Genomic DNA, 27,601 nt, shown 5'->3' on the forward strand with positions numbered 1-27,601 from the left:
GCTTGGATGACTGTATGTGGAAGTTGGTTAGTGGAGAATGTGAAGAGGTTGAATTTTGTAGATGGAAGCTATGGATTATTTACAAATTCCTTGGGCTTGCTTTCTCTATGGCATCTCTACAGAGGGATAAATGAGACATCAAGGATGGCTGATCAGTATTTCCATCCTCATGACCAGACAATGGCTCATGTTGTGTATTCTTTATTCTAGTGCATATTGTCAAGTGACAAGGTTTAGCTTATACATGCAGCAGAATCAAGTGACAAATCTTTTTCCAGGGCTTTGCCTCTACCAATTCAGACTGTTTGACATGTCTAAATGCTCCTCCTCCTCCACCACCACCAACAATGTAGAAAGACCAAGGGAAATGTGAAAGCATGAAGGCAAAGTTGTAATTGACCACAATATTTGACTTTAAAAAGAGAAAAGGAACAGCATGCATTGAAACGTACTATACCAGCAGTCCTGTTCTGGAAAGGTTTTACTGCTTAATCTGCTACATGTATAAAATGGGGCTTAGTACTTGAAGAGCAGCTTGTAGACTAAGGCTCCTGTCCACAACACCATGCATGCAGTTACAGAAGCTTTGAGAAAGATGCAGCCTTATTTTGTTTTTGCATCTGAAAATGCAGAGCTTTTTACACTTTCTCATTGCTTTCCTTGAGTGAATATCTTCCACAGTTATGCAGACTTTGCTTCAGTTAAAACTACTTAAGCACATTTATCTGTTGAAGACTATTTCTCTTTGAGTACTTTATGAAATTGAGATTCATTATTGGAAATGACTTCAGTCATATTCTGGTTTGTCCATGTGTTCAAAGAGTTAACCAGACAGTAAAGTGAGGGGAAGCATTTCTAATTGGCCTGTTGTCTTTGTGTTCAGATAAACCACTGCTGTATATAAATGAATGTTCTCTGTGGAGTTTAGGATTTTAAAACAAAATACAGTGACCCGAGAGCAGCCTTATCAAGAAAGTAAGAGTATCCAGTCACCACAGGTTCCATGATTGAGTAAATATTGTTGTTAATTTTTGATAACTGTTCACTTTGAAAAGTTGTGTGTGTATATAAGATTTACAAGAAGTCCTGATATAAGAAAATTTATTCCAGGGTTAAAATCACAGAGAACTTGTAATGAATGGCCCATTGCAATCTCACAGTACTACTTAGCATTTATATAGCGAGTTACCACCAGCACCCAGAAGTTATTCACATACATTATCTTAGTGATCTTTGCAACAGCCCTGTCTGGTAGACTAATCACATTATTAGCCCTCTTTTAAAATGAGATGGTAGGGATTGAGAAAATTGTCTTTGCTTAAGGCTATCTAGTGCATTAGTGGCTGAAAAGAGGTTTGAAGCGGGAATATCTTAGTTAATGCTCTAGTTGTCAGCTCTCGTGTGATGCTGTTGACTCCATCATCGGCTTCACTAAAGTACTAGCATTTATTTGTACATCATCTGTACTGCCTATATAACATAGAGATTAAGGTTGGAGCCTTAACTCTCTATGCTTCTTGATGCATGAGTGAATTTCTAAGGGCCTTGACTTAAAATGAAGAGTTTTTAATCCTAGAATGCCCACTTCTTAAAAAAAAAAAAAAAAAAAAGTGGGAGGGGGGAGGAAATGAACTGAATTACACTTATTGTAGAGTACAAACCTACATGTAATCCCTAAACTCCAAATAGGATATGTGTGTGTTGGGGAGTGATTGGGAAAGCTGCACCTGCTGAACGTTTGCCTAGTCACTTACAACTGCATTCCAGACCACTTACTGTACTTCTGCAATGAATATCTCTACACTGACTCACTCAAGCAACCTCCTCCACCAGTCAGAAATTGCATATGTAGTAAACAACTGGGAAAGCTGCACCTGTTGAAAGTTTGCTTGCAGATGTACTCCAGTTATATTCCTCATAAAATCAAAATTGTCCTCTCAATATGAAATTGGGCATGAAGAATATCTTGGGTGAGGACTAGAAGCATTTCAATTTTCAGAGAAATCAGATGTAGAATCCTAGAGTTGTAGTGGCTTAAATATTGGAAGCAAAATGGTTAAAAAAAATCATCCTGTGTACCATAGAATTTTTTTGGTTGGGGGGGAAGGATTTACAAGCTGAGTTTGGTTTCATTTTCAGCAGCACCATCATGTGTAAGATTCTTATGTTTTTGTCCTGAATGTTGTGGTCAAACGGACTACTGGAACTCAGGGCAGTAGCTCTTTCTGGGCTATCAAAGGGGGGCAGGGAGAAAATGAATTTAGCTTCTAAATTGATAACTCAGGTAAAGTAAAGTTGTGCCATCGAGTCAGTGTCAACTCCTGGTGACCACAGAGCCCTGTGGTTTTCTTTGGTAGAATACAGGAGGGGTTTACCATTACCATTTCCTGTGCAGTATGAGATGATGACTTTTAGCATCTTCCTATATTGCTGCTGTCCAATATAGGTGTTTCCCATAGTCTGGGAAATATACCAGCGGCGATTCGAACCAGAAACCTCTTGCTCCCTAGGCAAGTTACTTCCCTGCTGTGCCATTAGGTGGTTAAGTATTTTGTGTCAATTTCTTTGAAATTTGGAAGACCTGCCTTCGCTTAAGATCCTCTATACTGACTTTTATATATAAGGACATATATTCAAATGTCCTATTGATAGGACAAATCCGTTCTGTTTTATGTGAAATACAACTGTTGCACTTTATACTGGTTCGGTTCAGTTTATTTGTGGTTGCTGACCAGAAAAGATATACATACTGTCCGAACAGTAACAATAAACTAATCCAGATATTCATAAACCTCATGAAATGTAACTATACAGGTGTGCTCTTACTACAAATTCTAATGGTAACAAGACAGACCTTAGTGACTGCATAAATTATTTTGTCATCACTGTCAGATAAAAGATAACTAGCATAGAATTCATCTGGGTGGCCAAGGTAATTTGCTTGAAGAGTCACTATTAATTCATAGCAAGTGTCCCTGTAGAAACTACAGTTTAGTAGCACATGGGATCAGTGGCCTAGGGATGCCAGCGGCGGCCCCGGTTCAGCCTGCTGCCAGTGGTGCCCCTAAAGCCACGCCCTATGCATCTGATGTCATACGAAGAGGGTGTGGCTGGGGCATGAGCCACCACATGAGCATGGTGGCCCAGGTTCTTTGAACCTGTTCGCACAATGGTGGCTCTGTCCCTGGATGGGATAGTGTCTTGATAGTTTCTGCCTTGCAAGGACAAAACTGCTCTGCATAAGGGACTTTTTAAATCCTACCCTCAAACACAGCAGAAGGTAGAACGTCAAAGCATGCTTTATACTGGTAGAACTAAGAATGTTCACTCCTTAACTATACAGCTAGTATAATAAAAGGAATTCTTCTGGACCAAACCAAAGATATTTCTAGTAAAACATATTTATTCCAACAGTGACTAGATGATTGTTTCCAGGAAACCCACTAGCAGGGCGTGAAGGCAGTAGCCTTTGCTCTTTGCTCCCCAGCACTTGGTCCTCAGAGGCATATTGCCTTTGAACCTGGATATTCCATTTAGTTGTAATGGCAAAGAGCATTGTGACTTATGTCCCGAGGAGCTCTTACCCACAGCCCCTGGGGCCCCCCAGATCCTATTTGGTCTGTCCCGGGTGGCGTGGCCACCCAGTGGAGCATAATGATGCTTAATTTGCAGGGGAGTGGGGCCTCCAAAGGTCTTTATGTCCAGGCTCCAAAATTATCTAGGTGTACCTCTGCTTATGTACCATGAGCTATGCTAGTTTAAAGCAATATTAGAGGGTTTTTGTTTGTCCAAGTTCATTATATATGGTGATGTGGTATTCAGTAGGTATTTTCAGGGCATTGCCTCTGTCTCTTCACCTTACCACTGACTTAAAAAAAAGATTATTGCTGATGCAGTGCTCTAGTATCTGCTATCATTTCTTCTTATGCACATGAGCCCTATTCACACATTATAGTCAACACTCATACAATCTGTTTTCAGTTTATGCTAACACTGATCTATACACAGACATGGTTATTCACTTGTTGAAGGCATAACACTTCCTATCTACCATTTGTTTGAGGAACCTGTACTTATGTTCACTTTTAAAACAAATGCAGGTACACTCATGCACATGTACATGTGTACAGGCATCTGAATGCAGGTACAACATAATCTCTGAATAGGGCTATTAACATTTTGAAAAACATGGTGGCTGAGACTGGAGAACTGACAACCATGCTAAGTAGTATTGTCATGCTACAAGTTACAACACCACAAAATCAAAGTTAGAATTGGACTGTTACTTCAACTTCCTTCCTCATTGCTTCGTGGTCTTCTGGGATCAGGGAAGATGCGCGTCCCTGTGGAGAGATGCAATGTGCTGATTCAGGGCTAGATTATGTCCTTTTGCATTTTAAGTTCAGTTTTTCCTTCTAAGCTGCATTTCTGGGGTAAAAACCCTTTAGGTATATTACGCTTATTCAAATGTATAAAACTATTATTACATAGTGTTAAATACCTTCTTCTATATTTTAGAGTGGATCCATATGGGTTTGAAAGACCAGCAGACTTTGACTATGCCACATATGAAGAATTCTTTTCCAGATATCTAGTGGTACTCACCAGAAGAGCAATTAAATGGTCCAAGCTTTTAAAGGGAAATAACAGTGTTCAGAAAAGCATAAAAGGTAAGGTGTGAGTGTGTGTGTGTGTGTGTGTGTGTGTGAGAGAGAGAGAGAGAGAACACGAACAAGTTTTGAGAGAAATGAGAAAAACTTACATTTAAGCTGTTTCCTTTTTGTCTTTGAAGATACACTTAAAATGTTTCTGAGAGATCTTTTTTTGACCAACATTTAATATGTAACTGATGGAGTCTGTATTTTGTTCAGATGTGTACATGCCAATGTTTTTTCCAGAGGGGAAATCTTTAGACTCAGGAAATTTTACTGACTATTCATCAGTAAGCTACAGTGGAGGTACCACTTGATTTGGCTGTGTTGAGTTGCTTTCATTTGTACGTAGATTCTGTCCTTGTAAGGAATTAATTTAATCATCTTGCTTCCATAGATGTCTGGTAACATTTTTTGTTGCAAACCCAGTACAGTATGTTGCCATGGTCAGAAAGTCTTCCCTCTGCCACTCGCTTCTTAAAATCTGCCATAATTAGAAATATACTCTCTCAAGTAATATACATGTTTGTTTATCATATTTTATACTGCCTGATATGTACATCTCTAGGAGGTGTACAAAATTTAGAATGCAATCTAATACAGATTGCTTTAAGTGTGATATATGGGGCAAAGTTTGACCATGAGGGTCAAGACTGAAGAAAATTTAAAGAATATTATGTGATCTAATGCATACACATGGCTTTATGTATTGGCATAGGAAGAATTCTTTTGTCAGATACATTTCTTCTGTGAAGGGCGTTAGGTGAATTCAGGCCTCACTAGTTGCATGATTACTTTCAGACACTAAACTGTAATTAACATGGTTGTAGAGTAACATAGCCTGTATATATGAAGTCATTTTAAACAGCTGTGCATTGTAGATTTTTGGCTATTTTCTACAGTATCTGGTGGTAACTTATTATTTGGACCAATCTAGTAAGTGTGATTAAACCATGGCTATAAAGCTATTTACAGAGGCAGTGACTTTTAGCCCCTGTGCAACATATTATGGGTACCCATGTCTCCTGGGATTCCTCCCCCCCATTGTTATTAGCTGATCATGTTTTGCTTCTATTTAAACTGAAATGAACTTTCCCCTGTAAATATTAACAAGTGTTCTTGATAAAACTTTAAATCTGTAATTTTGAATGGGTGTAGTTGGGAGTCTGGCTGGTCACAGTGTTCAGTATTAATTCTGAGATCCAAACAGGACAGACTGAGAATCATGTATTTTTCTGAACTGACTTGGTGGGGGGAAAGTTCTTAATCACCTTTCTTCAGATTAAGATTGGACTAGGCATAGTGAACAGGATCCAGACTCTGTGGAGGGAAGAACGTTTCATTTGCACAAATGGGGGAAGAAGTAATTTCACTGACCCTTCCTTTTTTATGCTGCCCCCTCAAATAGGGGTCTCCCAATCCTTAGGGACATATTTTCAGGGGACAGCAGAAAGTTGTTTTGAGGCGGAGGGAGAATCACCCTTTTCTTCCCCCTGTCTTGCACAAAGTGAAACATTTTTCTCACACAGCATTAGTTTGAATCATGTACAGTGTACTTCACAGCTTCCAGAACACTAAGGTATTGGTAGATTTTCTGTTCTTGCTGATAGCAGAGAAATGGATGCATGGTTTCCAGAACTTAAATTGACTTTTCCTCACTGGAGGCGTGTTGCTTTTTGCTGTCATAATAGCATATTAAGGAGTAACAGGTGTGTGTGTGAAGCTGTAGGGCTGATTTCCCCTTGCACTGACTACTGAAGTCGTCAGGCTATCTCTGCTTACAGAATCTGATTTAACTGTGTTTCAAGCTGGCCTTTCCAAATCAATAGTCATGATGAGAGAGCTGCAATACATACATACATTTTATTAAATCTGGGTTGCTAAATGGTTATTAAGAGTACCAACAATTTCTAGAGCAACATTTTAAACTTATTTTGAAACTGGTGTGAAGTATCTCTATGCCTGAAATAACTTGTGCATCACAGAGATTTTGTTTGTGTGTTCTATTCAGTCATTTGCTGCTCTTTTGCATCTTTCTGTAGTTCTGTATCCTAATTTGTTTAGACTGATAACTAATTTTCATGTAACAATTCCAGAAGATATTGGTACCTAAACCGACTCTCATGGAAGTCCAGTGAAAGTAGACCAAATGGCAACATCGCAGCTTTCTCTGTGTGAATTCCTATTTGGAGGACACTTTATGTTGGCCCTGTTCTGAGTGGTTGCATGGACACTCTCATAGTCCTGCTTCCCCAGCATTCTACAGGAGACTGTAGTGGTATTTAATAATGCTGATCCTGTTTTAAGTGAAGTGAGATAGACCTAAATATGTATAATAATGTTACACTACAGTACAGCATTAATAGGCTGTTAAATATACTGGGTCCAGGGAAAGGATATTAAAAAGCTACCACAGTTTAATGTGTGAAAAGCCTTGAAGAGCATGAAACCTCTTGGGGTTCCTTGGGAGAATGCATTGACAAACTGGTTTTCAGTTATAGTGTAGCTGTTTCCAAAGAATAGAAAAAGGCACCTAGTGTTAAAAATGAGAGACAGCATGGTGGACTGGACAAGGAGTGTTCAGTCCTTGGACATGGATTCAAATTGCAGGGTTGTTGGGAAGATAAAATGGAATAATGTTGAACTATACTTCCCTGAACGATTTCAGAACAAATGTGCTAAATCTATAGGGAATAATGGACAAAGAGGGAAAAGTAAGTGCTTCCTATATAAGGACTGCATTATCTGAGATAAAATATCTGAAGTACAGTGAATACTTTTGTAGCAAACCCCAGTGTATGTAAACAGATACTGACCAATTCAAGCTTTAAAATGTTTGCAGTAAGGGTGTGGATTAGAGTAGCCTAAAGATGAATATGCTGGGTCCTGAGAACAAACATGTTGTGTTGGAAGAGAGGAGGAGAACTGTTTGTCTTGAGGCTTTTCTGAACTATATGTTCACTGTGCAATTAAGGACACAGTTTGTATGTAGTTGTTACAGGGGATTTAGGTTTCTTTCCAAAGGTAACTGGAAAAGCATTTATTTTGTTGACAGAGGCACTCTTACCCCTGGACTTTGGGGCTGAGGTCCAGGTCCTCCACAGACCCTGGGCTCCCCCAAATCCTCTTTAATCTGTCCAGGGTGGTATGATCACCTGGTCAAACATAATGATGCTTAATTTTCAGGGGAAGTGGGCCTCCAAAGGCCTTTAGGTCCAGGCTCCAAAATTACCTAGATGCACCTGTGTTTGTGGAGAAACTGCATTTTCCAGCATTCATATCGTGATACTTTACAATAACTCTCTTCCCCACCCTGCTATCCTTAGTGGAATATTGTTACATGCTTCGAGTATCTACTAAAGTGTGCCATCGAGTCAGTGTCAACTCCTGGTGACCACAGAGCCCTGTGATTGACTTTGGTAGAATATAGTAGGGGTTTACCATTGCCATCTCCCACACAGTGTGAGATGATGCCTTTCAGCATCTTCCTATATCATTGCTACCCAATATAGGTGTTTCCCATTGTCTGGGAAACATACCAGTGGGGATTCGAACCAGAAACCCCTGGCTTGCTAATCAAGTCATTTTCCCGCAGCACCATTATTAGGTGGCTTGAGCATCTACTAGATTGTGCCAATTGATAGTGCTAATGGGAAAAACCAGTCCCCCTGCCCCTTTCATCCACCTTTGAAATGCTATTCTGTATTTAGTAATTTTGAAAAATGCAGGAATACTTGTGTAGCTGTTTTAAAAAATAAGGGTGCACTTATCTGTAGGGCTTTCCTCCTTGCAGCAATGATCTTTTCCCCTCCCTCTGTCTTTGAATCCAGTGTGTCCTCCTTCCTGTACTGCTGCTCACATCTTCACTGCCTTTTAAAAAGGTGCAGTAATAGACTGTTTCCCTGCAACATTGCCATTGCTCTGTGCAGCAAGGCTAAGTATTCCATCAATTATCTGAGGGCTGAATGTTGCATTACTAGAGCTAGAACAAAACTAATATGAACAATTCTCACTACATATATTGGTAAGCCTCTGTGTCTGCATGCAAATACTACAAGAGGCAGTCTGCAGGGTAGGAGAGTACCCAATCTCTGCAGGAAAATAATGGTTGGTTAAAACTACCCCCACTAACATCCTTAAACCCCCAGAAACTGGCACAGGCCAAAGGTTGCAGCTGTGTGATTTCCTAATGCTTTCAGAGGTGACCTATGGAAGAAATGACACATGGATGCCCAGAGCTGAGCGTTTAGGTGACTAAAGGGAGGCAAGTCCCTTGCACGTGTCCCCACAAGGAATCTGAGATGGAAGTGGGCCAGAAGCCATCATAGATATTGCAGGAGGAGACAGCTTGCAGCGTTCATCCCCTGAAATATTTGAACCGGTCCCCACAGTGTGAGAGTGAATGTGCAGGGTAGACTCCTCTTTGCCCTGCCTCTCCTCCCCAGGATTTATTTGTGGGTCCTCCCTTGTATAGTACTAAAAATCCAAATGGAATTTGAAGTCCTATGAAAAAGTGCCAGGGCAGTTTTTCTGCTTATTCTTTTATTAGTTGTTGCCTTTCTCATAAGTTAACCCAAGTATTCATTCTGCATTTCTTAGTTCTTGTTTGAAGAATTAGTAGTTTCTGGTTTCCTTTATATGGCTTTGAATTTTCTAGGTTCTCTCCCCGCCCCCTTTATAAGGAAGTTTTTTTTAAAACCCAACATCTTCATTAACATAAATTCTGTTTATTGCAGTGAAACGCTACATCAGAAAAGGCATTCCAAATGAGCACCGTGCACTGGTTTGGATGGTTGTGAGTGGCGCTCAGGCCTGCATGGAACAAAATCCTGGATACTATCAGAAATTACTTGAGGGAGACAAAAATGACAAGCTGGTGGAAACAATTAAAACAGGTTAGCTTCTGAAAGCGCACTCTCTCTCTCTGGCATGCCTAGAACCGTGTTGTCCAGCATTCTGTGAGTAAACACAGATGCAGGTAATTTGTCTCTGGGGCCTTGTGCTCAGTCATGGAAAAATCAATGTGACCCTATTCATAGAAGCATTTCTGTGAATGTAGTTTTCCACATGTTGCTTCTATTCCTGTATATGTAACAAGCCTCAGGAAAAAAAAATGCATGCTAAAAATGAACATTTTGGAGCTGACTGCTAGGGGAGGAATAGATGGTATTAGCTAGATACCATGCATTTTCAGAACTGAACAGTTGGAATAATGGCAGAGCAGTACAAAATATTTGAAGTTATTAAATGATCCTGTGCTAAGACAGCTGTACTGTAGATGCAATTTCTACAATCCTTAATTAGAGGGCCCTTTCTAGTTCTTTCCTTTTTGTTCATTTTGGTTGAAAGTGAGGCTGTCTAACAAACAAACAAAAATTATAAAGATTCTGGAAGATGGATAGTTAATGTGGAAAAAATAGTTGCCCAAAGTCAAATGAGGTATTTTACCACTGAACATGGCAGGATAAAAACAGAGCTACTACTTTGACTCAAGGATACTAGCACAAAAAAGCCGTCCTCTTCTCAAAGGCAAAGTACTTAAATGACCTTAAATAATCATCTTAACAGGTTGGGAATCTCATAGAGACTACTCCCTGGTGTGCAAGACAATAAGAAAAGTATCCTATGGAGTCCTAGGAGAAATACAATAGGACTAGCCGACCCCGCACAGAGCATCTGTGCGGCGCTTTGGGGCTGGCTGTTTCCCCCTCCATCTTCCTCCTGCCCCAGTCTCTCCTCTCTTCCCCTTCCCTCCGGCCCCGTGCTCTCCAGCCCTCCTGTTCCTCCCCACACACAGAGCCTAGGTGGGCAGCCAAGAAGGGCTGCGCCGCCGCCATTTTTTTCTCCCATCCGCCTGCCTTGGCTTTTCTCTCCCCCCACTCCACCCGCCTGCCCCCGCTTTTCTCTCGCCTGCCCGCCCGCCGCCACCTTTCTCTCCCTCCCGCCCGCTGCCCGCCGCCGCTTTTCTCTCCTACCCTCCTCCACCCGCCAGCTGGCCACCGCCGGCACTTTCTTGCCCCTCTCCTCCTCTCTCCGCCGGAACTCTTGCAGCATGTCGCGAGAGTTCTGCCGCCAAATCCTGGACATGCACCAGCTAAGAGAATTAATTATATAGATTATTTTAAACCTATGGATGATTAGCAGGTGAAATACAGGTGCAGAAAAAGCTGTTTGAGAGATGATTTGATGTAAGGATGGATGAAAATATTATTAAACACTCATCCTATAATAGGATTACAAGGCATATACTGCAAAGCATCCTGTAGTTCTTCCTCTTAGCACTGACCCTCCTTGTACTGAACTCCCTATAGAAGCTTAGTTGAGTTAATTTGGTTTGTACTGGTAATCTGACCACAAAAAGTTCTTTATTGTGATTTTAAATTAGGATTTAAGTGGCACTTTAATTATAATTTTATCTTTTTCCATCAGGAAACTACATTTTTATTTCATCCTGGAGGCTTAAGGCCACTCCACATATTACTGTTGCTGCAGGATGCACTGGTGTTGCACATGTATTTTCTACAGCAAATACTTAACAAGTGTATGTCACACACAAGTGTCCCTGCATCTTTAACATCATATTATTGTATTATTGAAAGAGTAAAGTTTTCTTTACCTAGCTGTGTAATCCTACCCACTGCATGTTCATAGAAGTATTTAAAATGATTTTATTTTTTGTTTGGGATATTATATTTTCTGTTCTGTGTTCTTTCTATAAAGTGTTTCATAACTAGTAGGTCTTCCCATAACACATGAGATATGATGGGCAGCAAACAGATATCTGAATGGGTAATATTTTTTCAATGGATGCTGGGATTTCAAACTGGGCCAGAGTCCAAGATGTTGCTCCATGGGCTGCATTAGTTGGTATATGGAAACCCAGCTACATATCACTAAATTATTGTTTCCTGATTTGTTTTTAGACATGAACAGAACATTTCCAGATAATGTACGATTCCGCAAAACAGCTGATCCCTGTTTACAAAAGACACTCTACAATGTATTAGTGGCATATGGGCACCATAATCAATCAGTAGGATACTGCCAGGTATGTTACTTTAAAAGCAACATGCATTTTCATTCTTAAAATAGAAAATATTTTGTTAGGCTTGATTGTGTGATGAAAGCTTTGAGAAAATTAAATTATACACAATGATCTTCCCTTCATTGTATTTTGCTTATGTAACCATCCCGAGCCATTTTTGGAAGGGAAGTCTAAAAATAAAATAAATAAATAAACTAAACTTTAAAGGTAAAGTTGCCGTCAAGTCGATTTTGACTCCTGGTCACCACAGAGCCCTGTGGTTTTCTTTTGGTAGAATACAGGAGGGGTTTACCATTGCCTCCTCCCTCACAGTATGAGAACATTCCTTTCAGCATCTTCCTGTATCACTGCTGCCCGATATAGGTGTTTTCAATAGCTTGGGAAACAGACCAGTGGGGATTTGAACTGGCAACCTTCTGCTTGTTAGTCAAGCATTTTCACACTGCGCCACTTAAGGTGGTAGCCACAGTTTAATAGTTAAGTACTTGCCATCCAGTTTGCTTCCTTTATCTGTGGCTTTATAGCCAATCTGGAAAAGAACTGTAAGGCTACAGGGCCCTTGCACCAACTCTTGAGCCGACAAGGCTCCATATGCCAACATTGCACCGTATTTCTGGGATCAATGTTGCATATACATTTTTTTGGAAGGCCCAAACACTTTTTTTGGAAGGCCCAACCATTAGCACCAGGGGAGGAGGAGATGGTGATTCTCTTTAGCAGGGGGAGAGTAACTGGCCCTATCCACCCCCTGCACAGTACCTCCAGTGACTTGCTGGTGTGTATCTCATGTTTATTTTTAGATTGTGAGCCCTTTGGGGACAGGGATCCATCTTGCTTATTTACTTATTATTTCTCTGTGTAAATCGCCCTGAGCCATTTTTGGAAGGGCGGAATAGAAACAGAAATCATCGTCGTCATCATCATCATCATTCAGATATTTATTAAAAAAGCAATGAGCATGTGGAGTACACAGTTAACAATCAATGGCAAGACACTTGGACAGGTTAGCATTAGAAGAGGCATCTTCCAAGGGGACTCACTATCCCCTCTATTGTTTGTAATCGCCATGACCCCACTTTCACAAATACTAAACAAAACAGGCCTCGGATACCAAACATCTAACACATCCAGTAAAATCAACCATCTGCTGTACATGGACGATCTGAAGTTGTATGGAAAGTCCCAGTCAGAAATAAAATCACTGCTAAACACTGTCCGTATATTCAGTAGCGATATAGCAATGGAATTTGGGCTAGACAAGTGTGCTGCATTAATAATGAACAGAGGAAAAATAACAAATACAGAAGGAATAGAACTACCCAATGGATGCAATATCAAGAACCTGGAAGAGAAAGAACATTACAAATACTTGGGCATTCTCCAGGCTGATAACATCGCACACACTGAAGTTAAAAGAAAAATAGGAAGTGAATACATCAGGAGGGTTAGAAAAATCCTCAAATCCAAACTCAATGGCAGGAACACCATAGAAGCCATAAACACCTGGGCTATACCTGTTATCAGATACATTGCAGGAATAATAGACTGGACCCAGGCAGAGCTAGAGACGCTGGATCGTAAGACCAGGAAAATCATGACCATCAATCATGCTTTGCATCCCCACAGTGATGTAGATAGGCTCTACCTCCCTCGCAGCTCAGGTGGAAGAGGAATGCTGCAAGTCCATCAAACAGTAGAGGAGAAGAAAAGAGGCCTTGAAGAATATATCAAGGACAGTGAAGAAGATGCACTTCAAATGGTCAATAACGAGAAACTATTCAACACCAATGAAAGAAAGCAGGCCTACAAGAAAGAACAAGTCAAGAACCGAGCAGAAAAATGGAGAAATAAGCCCCTGCATGGTCAATATTTGCACAATATAAGTGGAAAATCAGACATCACCATGACCTGGCAATGGCTTAAGAATGGTTACTTGAAGAAAGAAACAGAGGGTTTAATACTGGCTGCACAAGAACAGGCACTAAGAACAAATGCAATAAGAGCAAATGTAGAAAAATCCACAACAAACAGCAAGTGCTGCCTTTGTAAAGAAGCAGATGATACAGTGGACCACCTAATCAGCTGTTGTAAAAAGATTTCACTGACTACAACAAAGGCATTACAAGGTAGCAAGGATGATACACTGGGACATCTACAAAAAATACAAGCTACCTGTAGCCAAAAATTGGTAGGACCATAAAATTGAAAAAGTTGAAGAAAATGAAGATGTAAAAATATTATGGGACTTCCGACTACAAACAGACAAACATCTGCCACACAATACACCAGATATAACTGTAGTTGAGAAGAAAGAAAAACAAGTTAAAATAATCAACATAGCAATACCAGGGGATAGCAGAATAGAAGAAAAAGAAATAGAAAAAATCACCAAATACAAAGATCTACAAATTGAAATTGAAAGGCTGTGGCAGAAAAAGACCAAAATAATCCCAGTGGTAATTGGCGCCCTGGGTGCAGTTCCAAAAGACCTTGAAGAGCACCTCAACACCATAGGGGTCAGAGAAATCACCATCAGCCAATTACAAAAAGCATCTTTACTGGGAACAGCCTATATTGTGCGACGATATCTATAACTATTGACAATAAAATTCTGCATCCCAGGTCCTTGGGAAGGACTTGATGTCTGGATATAACAAACCAGTCAATAACAAGTCTTTTCAACCACACAAAAGATTATGGATGCTGAACAGTGCTGAGGGGCAGATTGCATTGCTTTGTGTTCTTGTAAATATCCACAGAACAGAACCACATGTAACAATGCATATAATTTTGTGTAAACCAGAGCTGGACCTTTCCAGTGTGTCTCAGTACAGTAGGTTAATGTGTTGGTCAGTTAACTCTTACTGCTAGGGTTGCCATAATCCAAATCTGGGTACCTAATTTGCATATTATGTAAATTGGCTTGAAAATAATTTTTGAGCCGAATAGTGATCATTGTGTTTCAGGACTCTGCTTCTACAAGGGCTAGTGTTTAGCCTTTTCTTTTCTTTTTTATATGAAGACTTTAATCTGGGCAAATCTGGGTGGGCTAAGCAATCTGGGTGAGATGCTTAGAATCCAGGTGAAACTTGAAATTTGGGGGGCATGGCAACTCTACTTACTGTGAAATGTCTCTGTGAAGTTGAAATGAGTTTGCTTTGCTTTGCTGCTCTATACTGTAGTACTAGTAATGCTTTGTATGCTGGCATGCATGATCTGTGAATGTGTTTGCTGCTCTCTGAATGTCTTCTGAGGGGCAGCCTTTTGTGCCTGCTGCACTTTAGGTGCCAAATAGTCCTCTGCTCTGTCACCATGGTTGCTATTGTCAAGCAAACTGGCAGGATAAGGTCTGAAAACTCACAATTGGATGGCGAATCCTCAGCAACACTAAACAGTTTTTTACAACCACTATTGGCTTTTTATAGCCTTGCAGTTGTGGTGTGGGGGGAAAGAGTGGAAAACAAATCTTTTCGAAGAGTGCCCATCAGATGTGAACAGATGGTTGTAGTCAGTTTGAATTGGAACATAACAATGGGTCCTGTTTGTGCATTAACTGCCTGAAATGTTAGTTCCAGAACCAACTTGATTTCCCCAAGTACTTTGGGTATTTTGTTGTTGTTGCTTGAGTCCAAACTGGCATCATTTATAAGCGAAAATTGAAAAGTATTGTCGTCTTCCACCATGGCAGAGGACAATAAGAAGATGACGAGGTGAAAGTGGAAGAGGAAGGATTTGAAAGGAAAAGTGGAAACTGGAGAAGCATTCAGACTAGACCTGAATGAGTGCAACTGATACTAGTTCATGAATATTTTAAAACAATCTTACAATTAGTTTGTGCATTACAAATTTCCAGATTAGGAATTGCTGTGGGTATGGCCAGGTGTTGTTCAGCTGTGTGGCACAAAAAAATCAATGTGGTGTATTTAAAACATCAGATTGTAGAAATGTAGAGAACAAAATGCTGTAAAAGCAAGCCAATTAGTTAACCTGGCCATGAGAATGTGAGCTTGCAGGATTACTATAGCAAAGTTAGACAGTATGTCTCTCTAACTCACCCTTCACTAAGAGAATATTTAAATGTGTTTGTTTCTATATAGAGCCTGAATTTTCCTTGCCCGCTCTCTGCCAGCTTAGCAACATCGTAAATGACTGAGTTAATTGCCACTTGTCTGCTTAAACCAAAATGTATATCTGTGTGTCAGATCTTTATGGCACAGCCTACAGTACCTCTGCAGTATAATAAATGAACTATATTTTGTTTCATTGTCATAAAATGATCCAATTCTGTTGCCTGTATCGCTTCCATCAATGGTTAATTCTGGTACTCCAATCTATTCACTACTTAGCTACTGGAAATATATCCACACGTTCAGTTTGGAATTCCTTGGTGAAAATAATAACACTGTTTATTGGATATCCTTCCAGGAAAAGTTTGATAATCTTTCAAAGCACAAGGATGTATTTGTTATCAAGATTTGTGGTGACTTTGAAATGCACCCTGTAAAATGGGCCTTGTTTACATACCCTTGTGTTGTGTATAGTTAGATGCAGAGGCGTAACTAGGGAAAATGGCGCCCGGGGCAAGCACTAAAATGGCGCCCCCCCACCACGCCCCCCCCAACATACTACATTATACTTAGGTTTTTTCTCACAAGCGGCCGCCGCCAAGCCAGGCCACTGACTGGCCGCCAGGTGCCAGCAAAGCAATGGGGGGGTGCAGGCGGCGTGGAAGGGACCGCTCATGGGGAAGGGGGCACCAACGCACTTCCTTGACTGCTGCAGCGCTGCTGCACTGAGCAGGAAACATTTGTATTAACAATTTTTTTTTTAAAAAAATGGTCATGGCGGCGCCCCCCACGTGACCAGAAAAGATGGCGCCCAGGGCACGTGCCCCCCCTGCCCCCCCTATAGTTACGCCTCTGGCTAGATGTCATTTTTGTTCATTGTGCAGCATTAAGCAATTTGCTTCTTTGAAAGTGCTATACAATGCATGTTTATTCAGAAGCAAATCTCACTCTGTGGTTTTCTCTCAGGAAAATGTATAGGATTGTAGCCTATATCTGTTTTGTGAATGTTAATACTTGTCTTTTGGAGAAGCAGTTTGGCAAGAAATTTGATTGTGTTCTCAAGACTGTGGGTTCTTAAACTTCATGCAACTATTAATAAGAGACCTGATCTAGAGAGGATAATAAAGGCAAAGCAGTTCAGACTTCATCCTCTTAACATAAGCTATGGAAGCTGAAGTTCCTTAACCACATCAGCTGAATAGGCCAGAAATTGCTTAGGATGTTTTAAATTGGCTCTTGATGACAATGGGCAGCATTTGCTTAAGTTTGTCATGACTAAGTCCATTGAAATTAATAAGTTAGTCATAACTAACTTGTCTCCCTGATTTCAGCAGTGCTTGGTCATTAGTGACTGGTCTGAATGCTGCTCATTATTTTTTCATTTCATTTTATTTGCTCTTTCAGTATTACATTTCCCCCCACATCTTAGACTTTTTCTCTTTATTCCAGGGCATGAATTTCATAGCTGGATATCTGATTCTTATAACAAGGAATGAAGAGGAATCCTTTTGGTTGTTAGATGCTCTCATTGGTCGGATATTACCAGGTTTGTTAAAGACTCTCTTCCTTTTGTCTTTCTGATGCAGCTCAGGGTCAAACTTCTTGTTGTTAATGGGAGCTTCCCTCCTGGGGCTTTATAGCAGCTTCATTTCCATCATGCAGGAGGGGGAAGTGTTCAGTATTAGGCTTGTGCTTCAGTTGCTCCAAATCTGAATTCATTATGCCAAGTGGAGGTGGCTGTTTGCAGCATGGCTATCTCTGTTCAGTAGCACACACTTCTGGTCGGGAGCGGGGCTTCTTTACAGGAGGCAATGCCCCATACAAGCCTGGCAGCTGGGACAACATGCAGGGGATGGTGGGAGGTGTGTGACGGGATCAATCTTAGCACTTTTCCCTCAAGGAAAGCACTCAGAGGACCTAGCCCACCCACTGCACTTTGTGTGATATCCTGACCACCTGGCATCAGGGTGGTGTATGTCTCAGCTTCCTGTAAAGAAGCCTCTCCACACTGGAAGCACCCACTACTGAGCAGAGATGGCCTTGCTGCAAGCAGCACAATGGTGCACTTTGGTCAAGTAACAAAAGCACAGCCCTATTTATAGTCCCTCTTGACATATTTTGCGTTGTTACGCCCCCCGCCCTGGAACTCTTGTAATGCACTGCGCAAGTGCATGGTGCCTTGTGGGTATCCCCCAGCACCGAGGGAGCCCTGCAGTCTGCCAACCCAAGCCGAGGCTAAGGGAGCACTTGCTCCCTGAACCATGCTTAAGCAGTGGCCTCCTCAGGCGCCAGCAGCCATTTGCCTCCTGCTGTTTCTCATGAGCAGCCAAAAGCAGGCTTGGCTGCTTGTGAGAACAGCCTCACTTTGTAGGCCTAAATCAAAGCAAAATTCGCTGAAGAAGAAGGGAAGGCAGAAGGTAAATCTCTTGAGTGGTTTGCAATAGAGGGTCAGGGGTAGAAACTAGGAAGTTTCAAGTTGTTTAACAGCAGCAAAAACTAAAAGCCCCCGCCGCCATTAAATTAGTCTGCTGCAGTAGTGAAAAGAGCTTGGGGGAGAAAGCAGGAGTAGATTTTCACATGAAAGGACTGTGTATTCCAGTTCTGGTACTAAAACCATTGTTGGGCTGAGCAGTGTTCCAACACCCTGCTTCTCGATTAGAAGTGTGTGCTTGTTCTATCTAGCTTTGGTTGGTGGGCTTTGGGGTTCTATCTAGCTTTGGTTGGTGGGCTTTGGGGTTCTTCTAGCAACAAGCAAGAAGCAAGCCTGAGCCCTGCAAGCCTGAAGTTTGTCCATCCCTGTCTTAGAAGAACTAGCCTTACAGAATTAACTGTGTTAAGAGAGAGTTCGCTGCATTCGCTGTTTCAGAAATATTCAGTAGTTATAGTGTGCCATGCTAGCTATAGCTCTTTGCTTTGATTAATTTTTAAGCTACAAATTAATGCTACAGCTTATGAGCGGCAAGATAGAGTGGCAGAAAGCACCCAATATAAAGAGTTAATTGTAGGTTCATATTGCTGTATGTCTGGGTTAGTTAGCAGGCTGGCTGTTTTTCTGTGAGCTAATCACGGGTTGATGGGCAAAGAGGCCCAGAGGCTGTTTTGCTATTGACTTATCTGAATGAGTGAAACCATGAGAGGTCTGACAAAAAGCATGTAGCATCCAGCATAGCATACAGAACCCACCTCAAAGAGGGGGCTGAAGGTGACATTCTCTTCCCTTTCAACATGTGGGTGAGGCCAAAGTGAAAAGAGCAGGCAAACTGTTAGAGAGACACTCAAGAAAGGGTTTTAGAATGGTCTTGGAAACAGAACAGCCAAGGCAGAAAGCTGTAGTGCCTGTGGATGCAAGGGTTTGTCACAGTTGATTTCATCTGCTGCTGACTTCAAATCGGTTATCTTAACTTCATCCAATGCTTAGCCTACGGATCTGTGTAAATAAACCAAAGATTAACATGTCTGCAATGAGTCTCCTTCCAAAGGAAACCAGAATCCAAGACATGCTGTGAGCTCTGGAATTTCACGCCACTTGGGGAAGTGGGACAACCGATGGCAACATAATATTGTATTCAAAGAAGTGTTGGTCTGTTCTCCCCCCGCCCCCACCGTGTACCTGATAAGCTAATTTTTCTTCTTACCATAATGGAAAGTAAGTTATCCTTTCTTGGAGGAAATAGAATGATTGCCTAGGTAAGGAGTCTGGAAGCTCATCTCTAGCAGTTACTTTTGTTGGACAATATAATGTACCATGCCAGGTCCAGCATAATTGATTGACTGACTAAATGCTGTCAAGTCGGTGTCCACTCTTAGCAACTGCATGTGTATCAGAGTAGAATAATGTATAGAGAGCTGAATTGCTAGGTTGTAGACCTATTTAGCTATGATGCTCATGAGACAGGTTCATAACTAAGGCTAACTCACAAGGTTATTGTGAAATTAAATTAAGATGATTCCCTGTGTACCAACATTGAGCTGCTTGGAAGAAGATATGATAAATGTATTGTTCTTGGGATTAACTGATTTGATGAATTGGTTAATCTCAAGATTGATTAATTCATTTTGGGATTTAATTGATTTGGAAGATGCTTGTAAAGTAGCGGCATCTTTCAGACATAATAGGGAGCATCCAGACTAAGTTAGGCATGACTAACTGCCATTGAAATAAATGAGACAAGTTAGTCCTGGATAACTTTAGTTGCATTAATTTAAATGGGTTTAGTCTGTATTCTGACCAGTGTTGTGTGGAGACATAAGGAAGCGTGAATGCTTGAGGAGAAAATGTGGAAATGTCCTGCAACTTTATTTTGTTCCTGGGTATAATAACGTCCTTAGGTACCAGTCTTATCCATCTCTTGATTAATAATGAATGTGCTAATGAAAATAACCCCCACCAAGTTGACGTCTTCTAGTGATGAGTGAAGTGTTGACGTCGTCTAGTGATGAGTGAAGTTGCATGTTCATTTCCTTGATCAACTTTGTTTTATTTAGCAATAATTTGGTTGGTTGGTCAGATTTGTAGATTGCCCCAAACTTCCGTGGTTTACAACAACATAAATTACAATGAAAACTTTAGAACAACATTCAAGTTAAAAAGCTTGGGTGAAAAAATGTTAGGGGGGCTTTAGGGATTTTTAAAAAGTTGTCAGAAATGGGGAGACTCTTATTTTAGCAGGGAATGCATCCCAGAGTCTCAGGGCAGCAATGTCAGATGAACCTCTTGCCGGTGGCAACTGCAGATGAACTTCTCCAGATGATCTGAATGGGTGCTGGACCTCATATGAAGAAGACATTCTCTTAAATACCATGGGCTTAAGCTGTTGAGGGCCATATAGGTTATAACCAGCACCTTGTATTTTGTCTGGAAACTTGTTGTTATCCAGTGTAGCTCTTTTAGTATAGGAGGAATATGGTCTCTCCAAGATGACCCAGAAACCAAACTGGTTGCCACATTCTGTACTGTACTGCAGTTTCCGGACTACGTAAAAGGCAGTCTCACATAGAGCACATTGTAGTAGTCCAGTCTGGGGGTTACCAACATATGTACCACTGTTCTGAGGTTGTTTATCTCAAATGGATGCAGCTGGCATATCTGCCAAAGCTGATACAAAGCATCTCTGGCCACTGCCTCAATCTGGGACACCAGGGAGAGGTTTGGATCTGGAAGCACCCCCAGACTATGCACCTGTTCCTTCTGGGGAAATGTGACCACATCCAGACCTGGCAGATAAAAATAGACTCCCAAGTTCCTACTCCACACAATGAGTGCCTCTGTCTTATCTGGATTCAATCTCAGTTTGTTATCCTTCATCCAGCCCCTTACCGCCTCCAGGCAGCATTTAGGAAGGTTATGCCTTCTCCTGATGTTGACATGGAGAAATAGATTTGGGTGTCATCAGCATACTGATAACACCCTGCAGCAAATCTCCTGATGATCTCTCCCTGCGGTTAAAAAGCATTGGAGGCAATATGGAGCCCTGGGGGACACCATATAAAAAGTTCAGATTTTGAAGAGCAACAGTTTCCAAGGGACACCATCTGGAATCTGCCTGAGAGGTAGGAACCGAACCATGGCAAAGCAGTGCCTCCCACTCCCAACCCCCTCAGATATTCCAGAAGAATACTATGGTCAATAGTATTGAGAGCCGCCGAGAGATCCAAAAGGACCAAGAGAGTTATACTCTCTCTGTCTATTCCTAATTGGAGATCATCCATCAGGCTGACCAAAGCAGTCTCCATCCCATAGCCTGCCTGAACACCAGTTTGAAATGAGTCTAGATAATTGGTTTCCTTCAAGATTTTCTAGAGCAGGGAGGCCACCATCTTCTGTTACCTTGCCCAGCCATGGAAAGTTGAAGACTTATAGTTGCTTAACTCCAAGGGATCCAAGACAGGCTTCTTCAGAAGAGGTCTGTGATTGCCTCCTTAAGACAAGAAGGCATCCTGCCCTCCTTCAGAGAAGAATTTATAATATCTACCAGGCCTTCTTCAACAACCCCTTCTGCCAGATAGTATAAGCCATGTTGGACAAAGGTCAAGAGAACAGGTGGTAGGCTCTACTGTTCCCAGCCTAACCACATAAGTGGAGTTGCTGGACATCTCTGTTTCAGATACTGCAGTAATTGTGGGGTCTGAGTCTAAGTTAGCCTAAATGCAAGATATTTTATCCACAAAGAACTCATTAAAAACATGGACCCTAAAAACAAACTGGCCCAGCCCCCCAATAGGGGTCCCAGTCCAAGTTCAAACTGAACTGACCCAGGTTCAAATTGATCCAGTTAAGTGGTTCAGGAATATGCTTGTAAAGGGGAATCCAGCAAGGATTCCCCTTTACAAGCAAAGGGGGGAACTCTGCCTTTAAAATACTTCTAATGGTGGTCGGGGGAGGGGGTCAAGAAGGCATCTTACCACTGGCAGCACTGGTGGCAGCTCCTCTAAACTCCAACCATTTGGGGGGCTCCATCACAGCCCAGTTCCTGCCTCCGTGCACATGAAGACCGGATCCTGGCCACGCTGGTCTGCTGGAGCCAGTGCCACTGGTGGTAAGATGCTCTCTCTCTGCTGCCCCCAGCCACTATTAGAAGTATTTTAAATTCAAGGTTCTTCCTCACCCCCATCCCCTTTACAAGCATACCCTTTGAACCAAATAAAAGCAGTACCAATTTGGCCTTTGAACTGACCCGGGTGCTGACTCGAACCAGCACATGTATTCAAACTGAACTGCCGGAATTGGTTCCATACAAACCCCTAGTAATGCTTTAATTAAAAAAACAGCTCTAGAATAGCTCTAGTTTGGTGTAGAAATTAAGTTGTTAAAGATGATGGTACTCATTTGACAGCTACAAATATCCTAACGAAAGGTTTGCTATGCACATGTTACTGCAAAAGACTTCTGGGAAGTTATATTTGCTATTGCCTTTGAGAGAATGCAACCCTTCTTTCTTCCCACTCCATTCTGTTCCTTTGTGCTTTACCATTGTAAGTGTTCTGCTTACAAGTATAGTGTAACCTGTAGTGTAAAAAGCAGGTAATCTGATTTTTCAAGGTATGTAAAAATTGTATCTTCTTTCTCCACCAAGCAATTTTACCGTGAAAGCTTAGAAGGGTCTTCACAAAGATTAAAAGCTGATTGTGTTGCTTGAGTTCAGTAGGTGGGCAGTTGTCTGAGTGGAAGCTGTCATGAGCCTGATATGTTCTTAGAAGCAAAAAACTAGTAGAGATCACAGATTCCCTGTTTTTAATAGCCCCCCCGTCAAGCTGCAGATTTGTTTACATTTTCCCTGAAAGTTCCATCAGTTCCTGATTAGTGAGAAATTAATTTAGATGCAAAGTTGTAAACATTATAAACAGATGCCCTTAAACAAATACATACAGATGTACCCTTTTGCTGAAAAACATGTTGTGGAGTGTATGTGTGCATGTACATGCATATATGTGCACATCTTGGCCTTTCTATGGACCTCTAGCCACCAAGTGTTAGCAGCTGTTTTTTTCCTTACTGCAAATGTTTCCAAGTGCTATACTTGATCTTTCCACATAGGAGTGGATGTCAATCCTTTATTTATATTGGAGAAAGTAAAGCTGTTTGATCTCTGAAGCTTCACAAAGCTCTAATTGAATCAGAAGTCAGGGAGCTGATTTCGACCAATTTGTTTCAATTTGGATCCAAGGCAAAACAAATTCACCTACTTTGATTCAGAGGGATTTAAATGGGTTTGGTGTTGGTTTTTTTTAGTGGAGAAACCTTGAACTTTAAAGTGTCCCTGCACAGAAACATCTGTACCTATTTCCTTGCAATTTGGCAGGTAACATGCCCCCAGAAAGGTCTACTTGCAATTTTTATCCCATTCAGCCAAGAGATGGAAAATTTATTGATTTTAAATTTGATTTTAGTGATTATGAATGAAACTTTAGATTGAGTTGAACTGAAGGGAAAGATTCAGTTGAAGCGACAAATCAAATTCAGCCCCCTCCAGATCTCTGAAGAACTTCCTAATTGAATCTTTGTGCTGCAGTAAAAGTGGATATTCCATTAAAGAGTTAGACTATTTAGCCTGCTGTTTGACCTGCGTATGCGTCTAACTAGAAAATATCTTTTTGGCTCTCTTCTCAAGGATTTGAGCTACCCTCTCCAGTTTATTTGAGCTACCCTCTCCAGACCAAAATTTATTCTGAAACTCCTACAGCAGCCTTATATTGAATTCGGATAGACGTGTATGTTCCCAAAGATTGGCTTCAAGTTCGTGCACATTGTTGATCTGAAGGTTTAAAGCTATAAAAAGTCCAGGAATTACCCACCCCTCTATTTTTGGAAATTCTTTCTAATCCATGTGTGGTAGAGAACAAGGTTACATGGGCCTTAATCTTTACTCCTTCAAAGCTCATTATAGCCCTAGAAGGCACTCTCCTCTTCCTCTTTCCATTATTAAAGATTTTAATATTAAGAACTGAGCAAATTAGCAATCTTTGCCCGGCTAAGGATCTTTACTAGATTAGGCAAAGAGGGCCACCTCTGTCTCACTCTTCCTCCAAGGAACTTGGGGCAGAATTCATGATTCATTTATCCCCACCTCCATTTTATCCTCACTACAGCCTTATGAGGTAGTTTAGGCTGAGAGGTAGTGACTGGTCCAAGATATCCCAGTGAGCTTCTTGGCTGAATGTCTTCCCAGTCCTAGTCCAACCTTCCAGTCGCTACATAGATCCAGTTGTCTTGTGGTGCTCCAAAGTGTGGGACCTTATCATGTCCCCACTATGCAAGAAAAAAACTGTGTACATGGTTCCTCCTTCCCTCTTTATCCTCTCAATAACCCCCTGAATTAGATTATGCTGAGAGTTGGTTACCCCATAAGTTTTGTGACTATGCAGGCATTTTCACCCTGGGCCTCCCTGGTCTTAGTTTGACATACTAATTATTACTGCACTATACTGTCCTGTAATATAGGACTGTAATAATCCAGAATTCTGACATTTTGATTTTTAAAATATATTGACTAGTCTACCCAGATAAAAGCAATGGCTTTCATATTTCATATATTTCATATAACCTGTTGCAGTAACCTCAACTTTTCCTTCTATGTAAAATTTGAAGATGAGGCCTGCTAACCCTGTGAGCCATGCCTGGGGTAACCTGCCTGTATTGGTACACTCTTACGGATCTGAGATTCATACTTCACACTCTAAAAATGTTACACAAAAATCTGATTCCAGAGATAGAATTTACTGTATTTTGCTAATGCTAAAACTTGGACTTGTGACTGAATCCAGAACTTAATATAAGATTCCGGAACATCAGCCACTGCTGATAACAGAATGACCTACAGATTAAGGGCTGCATGCAGAGAACACTTCCACAGGTGAATGGAGGAGGGTGATTTTGGGCTATTTCCTCCCCCTATTCTTCTGCAGTCTTCTGTGACTTTTGAAAAATCTGTCAGTTAAGATCATTGGGGACATATTTTTGGGAGGCACAGGCAGCTGCAGAGGAAAGGGAAGATTGCTGAATACCCCCCTTTCCTTTTTTGTGGACATGGAAGCATTCCCTGCATGTAATTCTTTTGATGTTGGCCAGTGTTCACAACCCAATTATCTACATCAGAGGTTCCCTATCTTGGGACCACAGATGCTGTTGGACTACAACTCCTGTCATCCCTGGCCACAATGGCTAGGGATGATGAGAGTTGCAGTCCAAAAACATCTGGTGATGCAAGTTTCGGAATCCCGATCTACCTTAAAGGAAAAGGGGAGATAGACTGTGTGCGAGAGAGAGAGAGAGAGAGAGAGAGGGAGGAGGAGCCAGAGGGTTGAAAGGGGGAGAGAGATCCTAAGCATGTTCACTTAGAAACAACTCCCATTAAATCTAGTGCAGTCCCCAGTAATTGTTAGGGATGTTCACAGAACTGGTTCAGCGCTCCTTTTATGGAGTGTCGAATGGGTTCCATTGACCAGCATTTGAACCAATTCAGAGGGTGTGTGTGGGGGGGGAGGGGTTCTTTAAATGACAGGCAAGGCGCTGCCTACCTGTCAGCCCCCACCCTGCCACTGACTCCCCACCACCATCACTGGCGCTCTCCCAAAAAGTGTGGGTGTGGGGCTGCAACATTTCTCCTTGCAGCCCTGTTCAGTGTCGCCATGCAAATGGCTTATGCACTCTGTGCCAGCCTTTAGCATGGCAATGCTGAACAGGGCTGTAAGGAGGAACACTGCAGCCCTGCACCCACTCTTTTTGGGAGAGCACTGGCAGAGGAAAAGCAGCAGGGCAGGGAGGGGCAGGCACCCTTCCTGCCCCTTAAAGTAACCCCCTACCCTCCTGGGAGTGCACGGAACCAGTTCCATGCACATCCCTAGTAACCATCAGCTGGATGGAAGGGGGTGGGGCGGGTAGAAAAGCAAGATAAAATATTGCTAGACAAGAAAGCTATATGGGACAGAAACTGGAGGAAAGGAAGAAAAGTGAAGAGGGTCGCTGTCCCCTGCTAAATGAGCAAAGAGGCACCTTTAAAAAGTGGTTATTCTCTTTATTTAGCAGGAGAGCAACTGGCCCTATCCATCCCCAGCACAGAATCCCTCCAGTGGCTGTTGCTGGTGTCTATCTTATGTTTCTCTTTTAGATTGTGAGCCCTTATGGGGACAGTGATCCATCTTTATTTATATCTATGTAAACCAATTAGGGAACTTTTGTTGAAAAGTGATATTTAAATATTCATCATCTTCTCTGGTGAATCCAAAGTATGTTTATTCAGACTTACTCCCTAGTAATTGTGTGCTGGAAGCCCAGGAGGGGATCGGAGATTAAATTCCAGAATTGTAATTCTAGCATAGTTTTTCTCTTTCTTCACATGTGTCCCACTGAATCCCTGTTTATTCCCCAACTAGACCTGGTGATGCTTTGGGCTCTAAGCAGCAACTTTCACAACTGTTGGCTGCAATGGCTGGATTGCAGCAAATAGAAGAAGCATCTTACTCTTTCAGTGTAAAATGTTCTTGGGAGGCACAGGCTCCCCCACCAGAAGTTCAATACTACTAGTGGGCCCGGGCACAGAGCATCTGTGCCTCTAGTGCGGCCGGGCCCACCGCCGGGCCCGAGGGTGCCGCCGCCGCCGCCGGGCCCGAGGGTGCCGCCGCCGCCGCCGGGCCCGAGGGTGCCGCCGCCGGGCCCGAGGGTGCCGCCGCCGGGCCCGAGGGTGCCGCCGCCCGCCGCCGGGCCCGAGGGTGCCGCCGCCCGCCGCCCGCCGCCGGGCCCGAGGGTGCCGCCGCCCGCCGCCCGCCGCCGGGCCCGAGGGTGCCGCCGCCCGCCGCCCGCCGCCGGGCCCGAGGGTGCCGCCGCCCGCCGCCCGCCGCCGGGCCCGAGGGTGCCGCCGCCCGCCGCCCGCCGCCGGGCCCGAGGGTGCCGCCGCCCGCCGCCCGCCGCCGGGCCCGAGGGTGCCGCCGCCCGCCGCCCGCCGCCGGGCCCGAGGGTGCCGCCGCCCGCCGCCCGCCGCCGGGCCCGAGGGTGCCGCCGCCCGCCGCCCGCCGCCGGGCCCGAGGGTGCCGCCGCCCGCCGCCCGCCGCCGGGCCCGAGGGTGCCGCCGCATGATTCTACATCTAATGATTCTACATCTGTGCCTCTCCCTATTTGCTCTGGGGTTTTCAGATAAAGTAGCTTAAAACCAGCATTTTAAAAATGCATCAAGATAAGCTAGAATTTGCATCACAAAGGCCGATTTGTGTGTGGAGTGAAGAACCTCAAAGGGACTTTGGGGTAAGTTTGTCTGGTGTGTGTGAACGCACACACTCTCCTCTGAAGTAGATTTGGGGTAGAAGCCCTGTGTGTGTAAAGCCTCCTGAAAAATGATGCTGCTTCT

General features: G+C 42.6%; 1 protein-coding gene across 2 annotated transcripts in view; it reads left to right on the forward strand.

Moving 5' to 3' along the window:
* Positions 1-27,601, forward strand: part of GRTP1 (growth hormone regulated TBC protein 1) — a 40,664-nt gene that overhangs the window by 2,324 nt on the left and 10,739 nt on the right. For both annotated transcript variants that reach the window (XM_053311087.1, XM_053311088.1), the window contains exons 2-5: positions 4,519-4,670; positions 9,389-9,547; positions 11,576-11,700; positions 17,214-17,310. In XM_053311087.1, the coding sequence (XP_053167062.1) occupies positions 9,442-9,547; positions 11,576-11,700; positions 17,214-17,310 (328 nt within the window). In that variant the 5' untranslated portion in view covers positions 4,519-4,670; positions 9,389-9,441. The remainder of the gene's footprint in view (positions 1-4,518; positions 4,671-9,388; positions 9,548-11,575; positions 11,701-17,213; positions 17,311-27,601) is intronic.

Source organism: Hemicordylus capensis, chromosome 3 (assembly GCF_027244095.1).
Source record: "Hemicordylus capensis ecotype Gifberg chromosome 3, rHemCap1.1.pri, whole genome shotgun sequence".
Taxonomy (NCBI): domain Eukaryota; kingdom Metazoa; phylum Chordata; class Lepidosauria; order Squamata; family Cordylidae; genus Hemicordylus; species Hemicordylus capensis.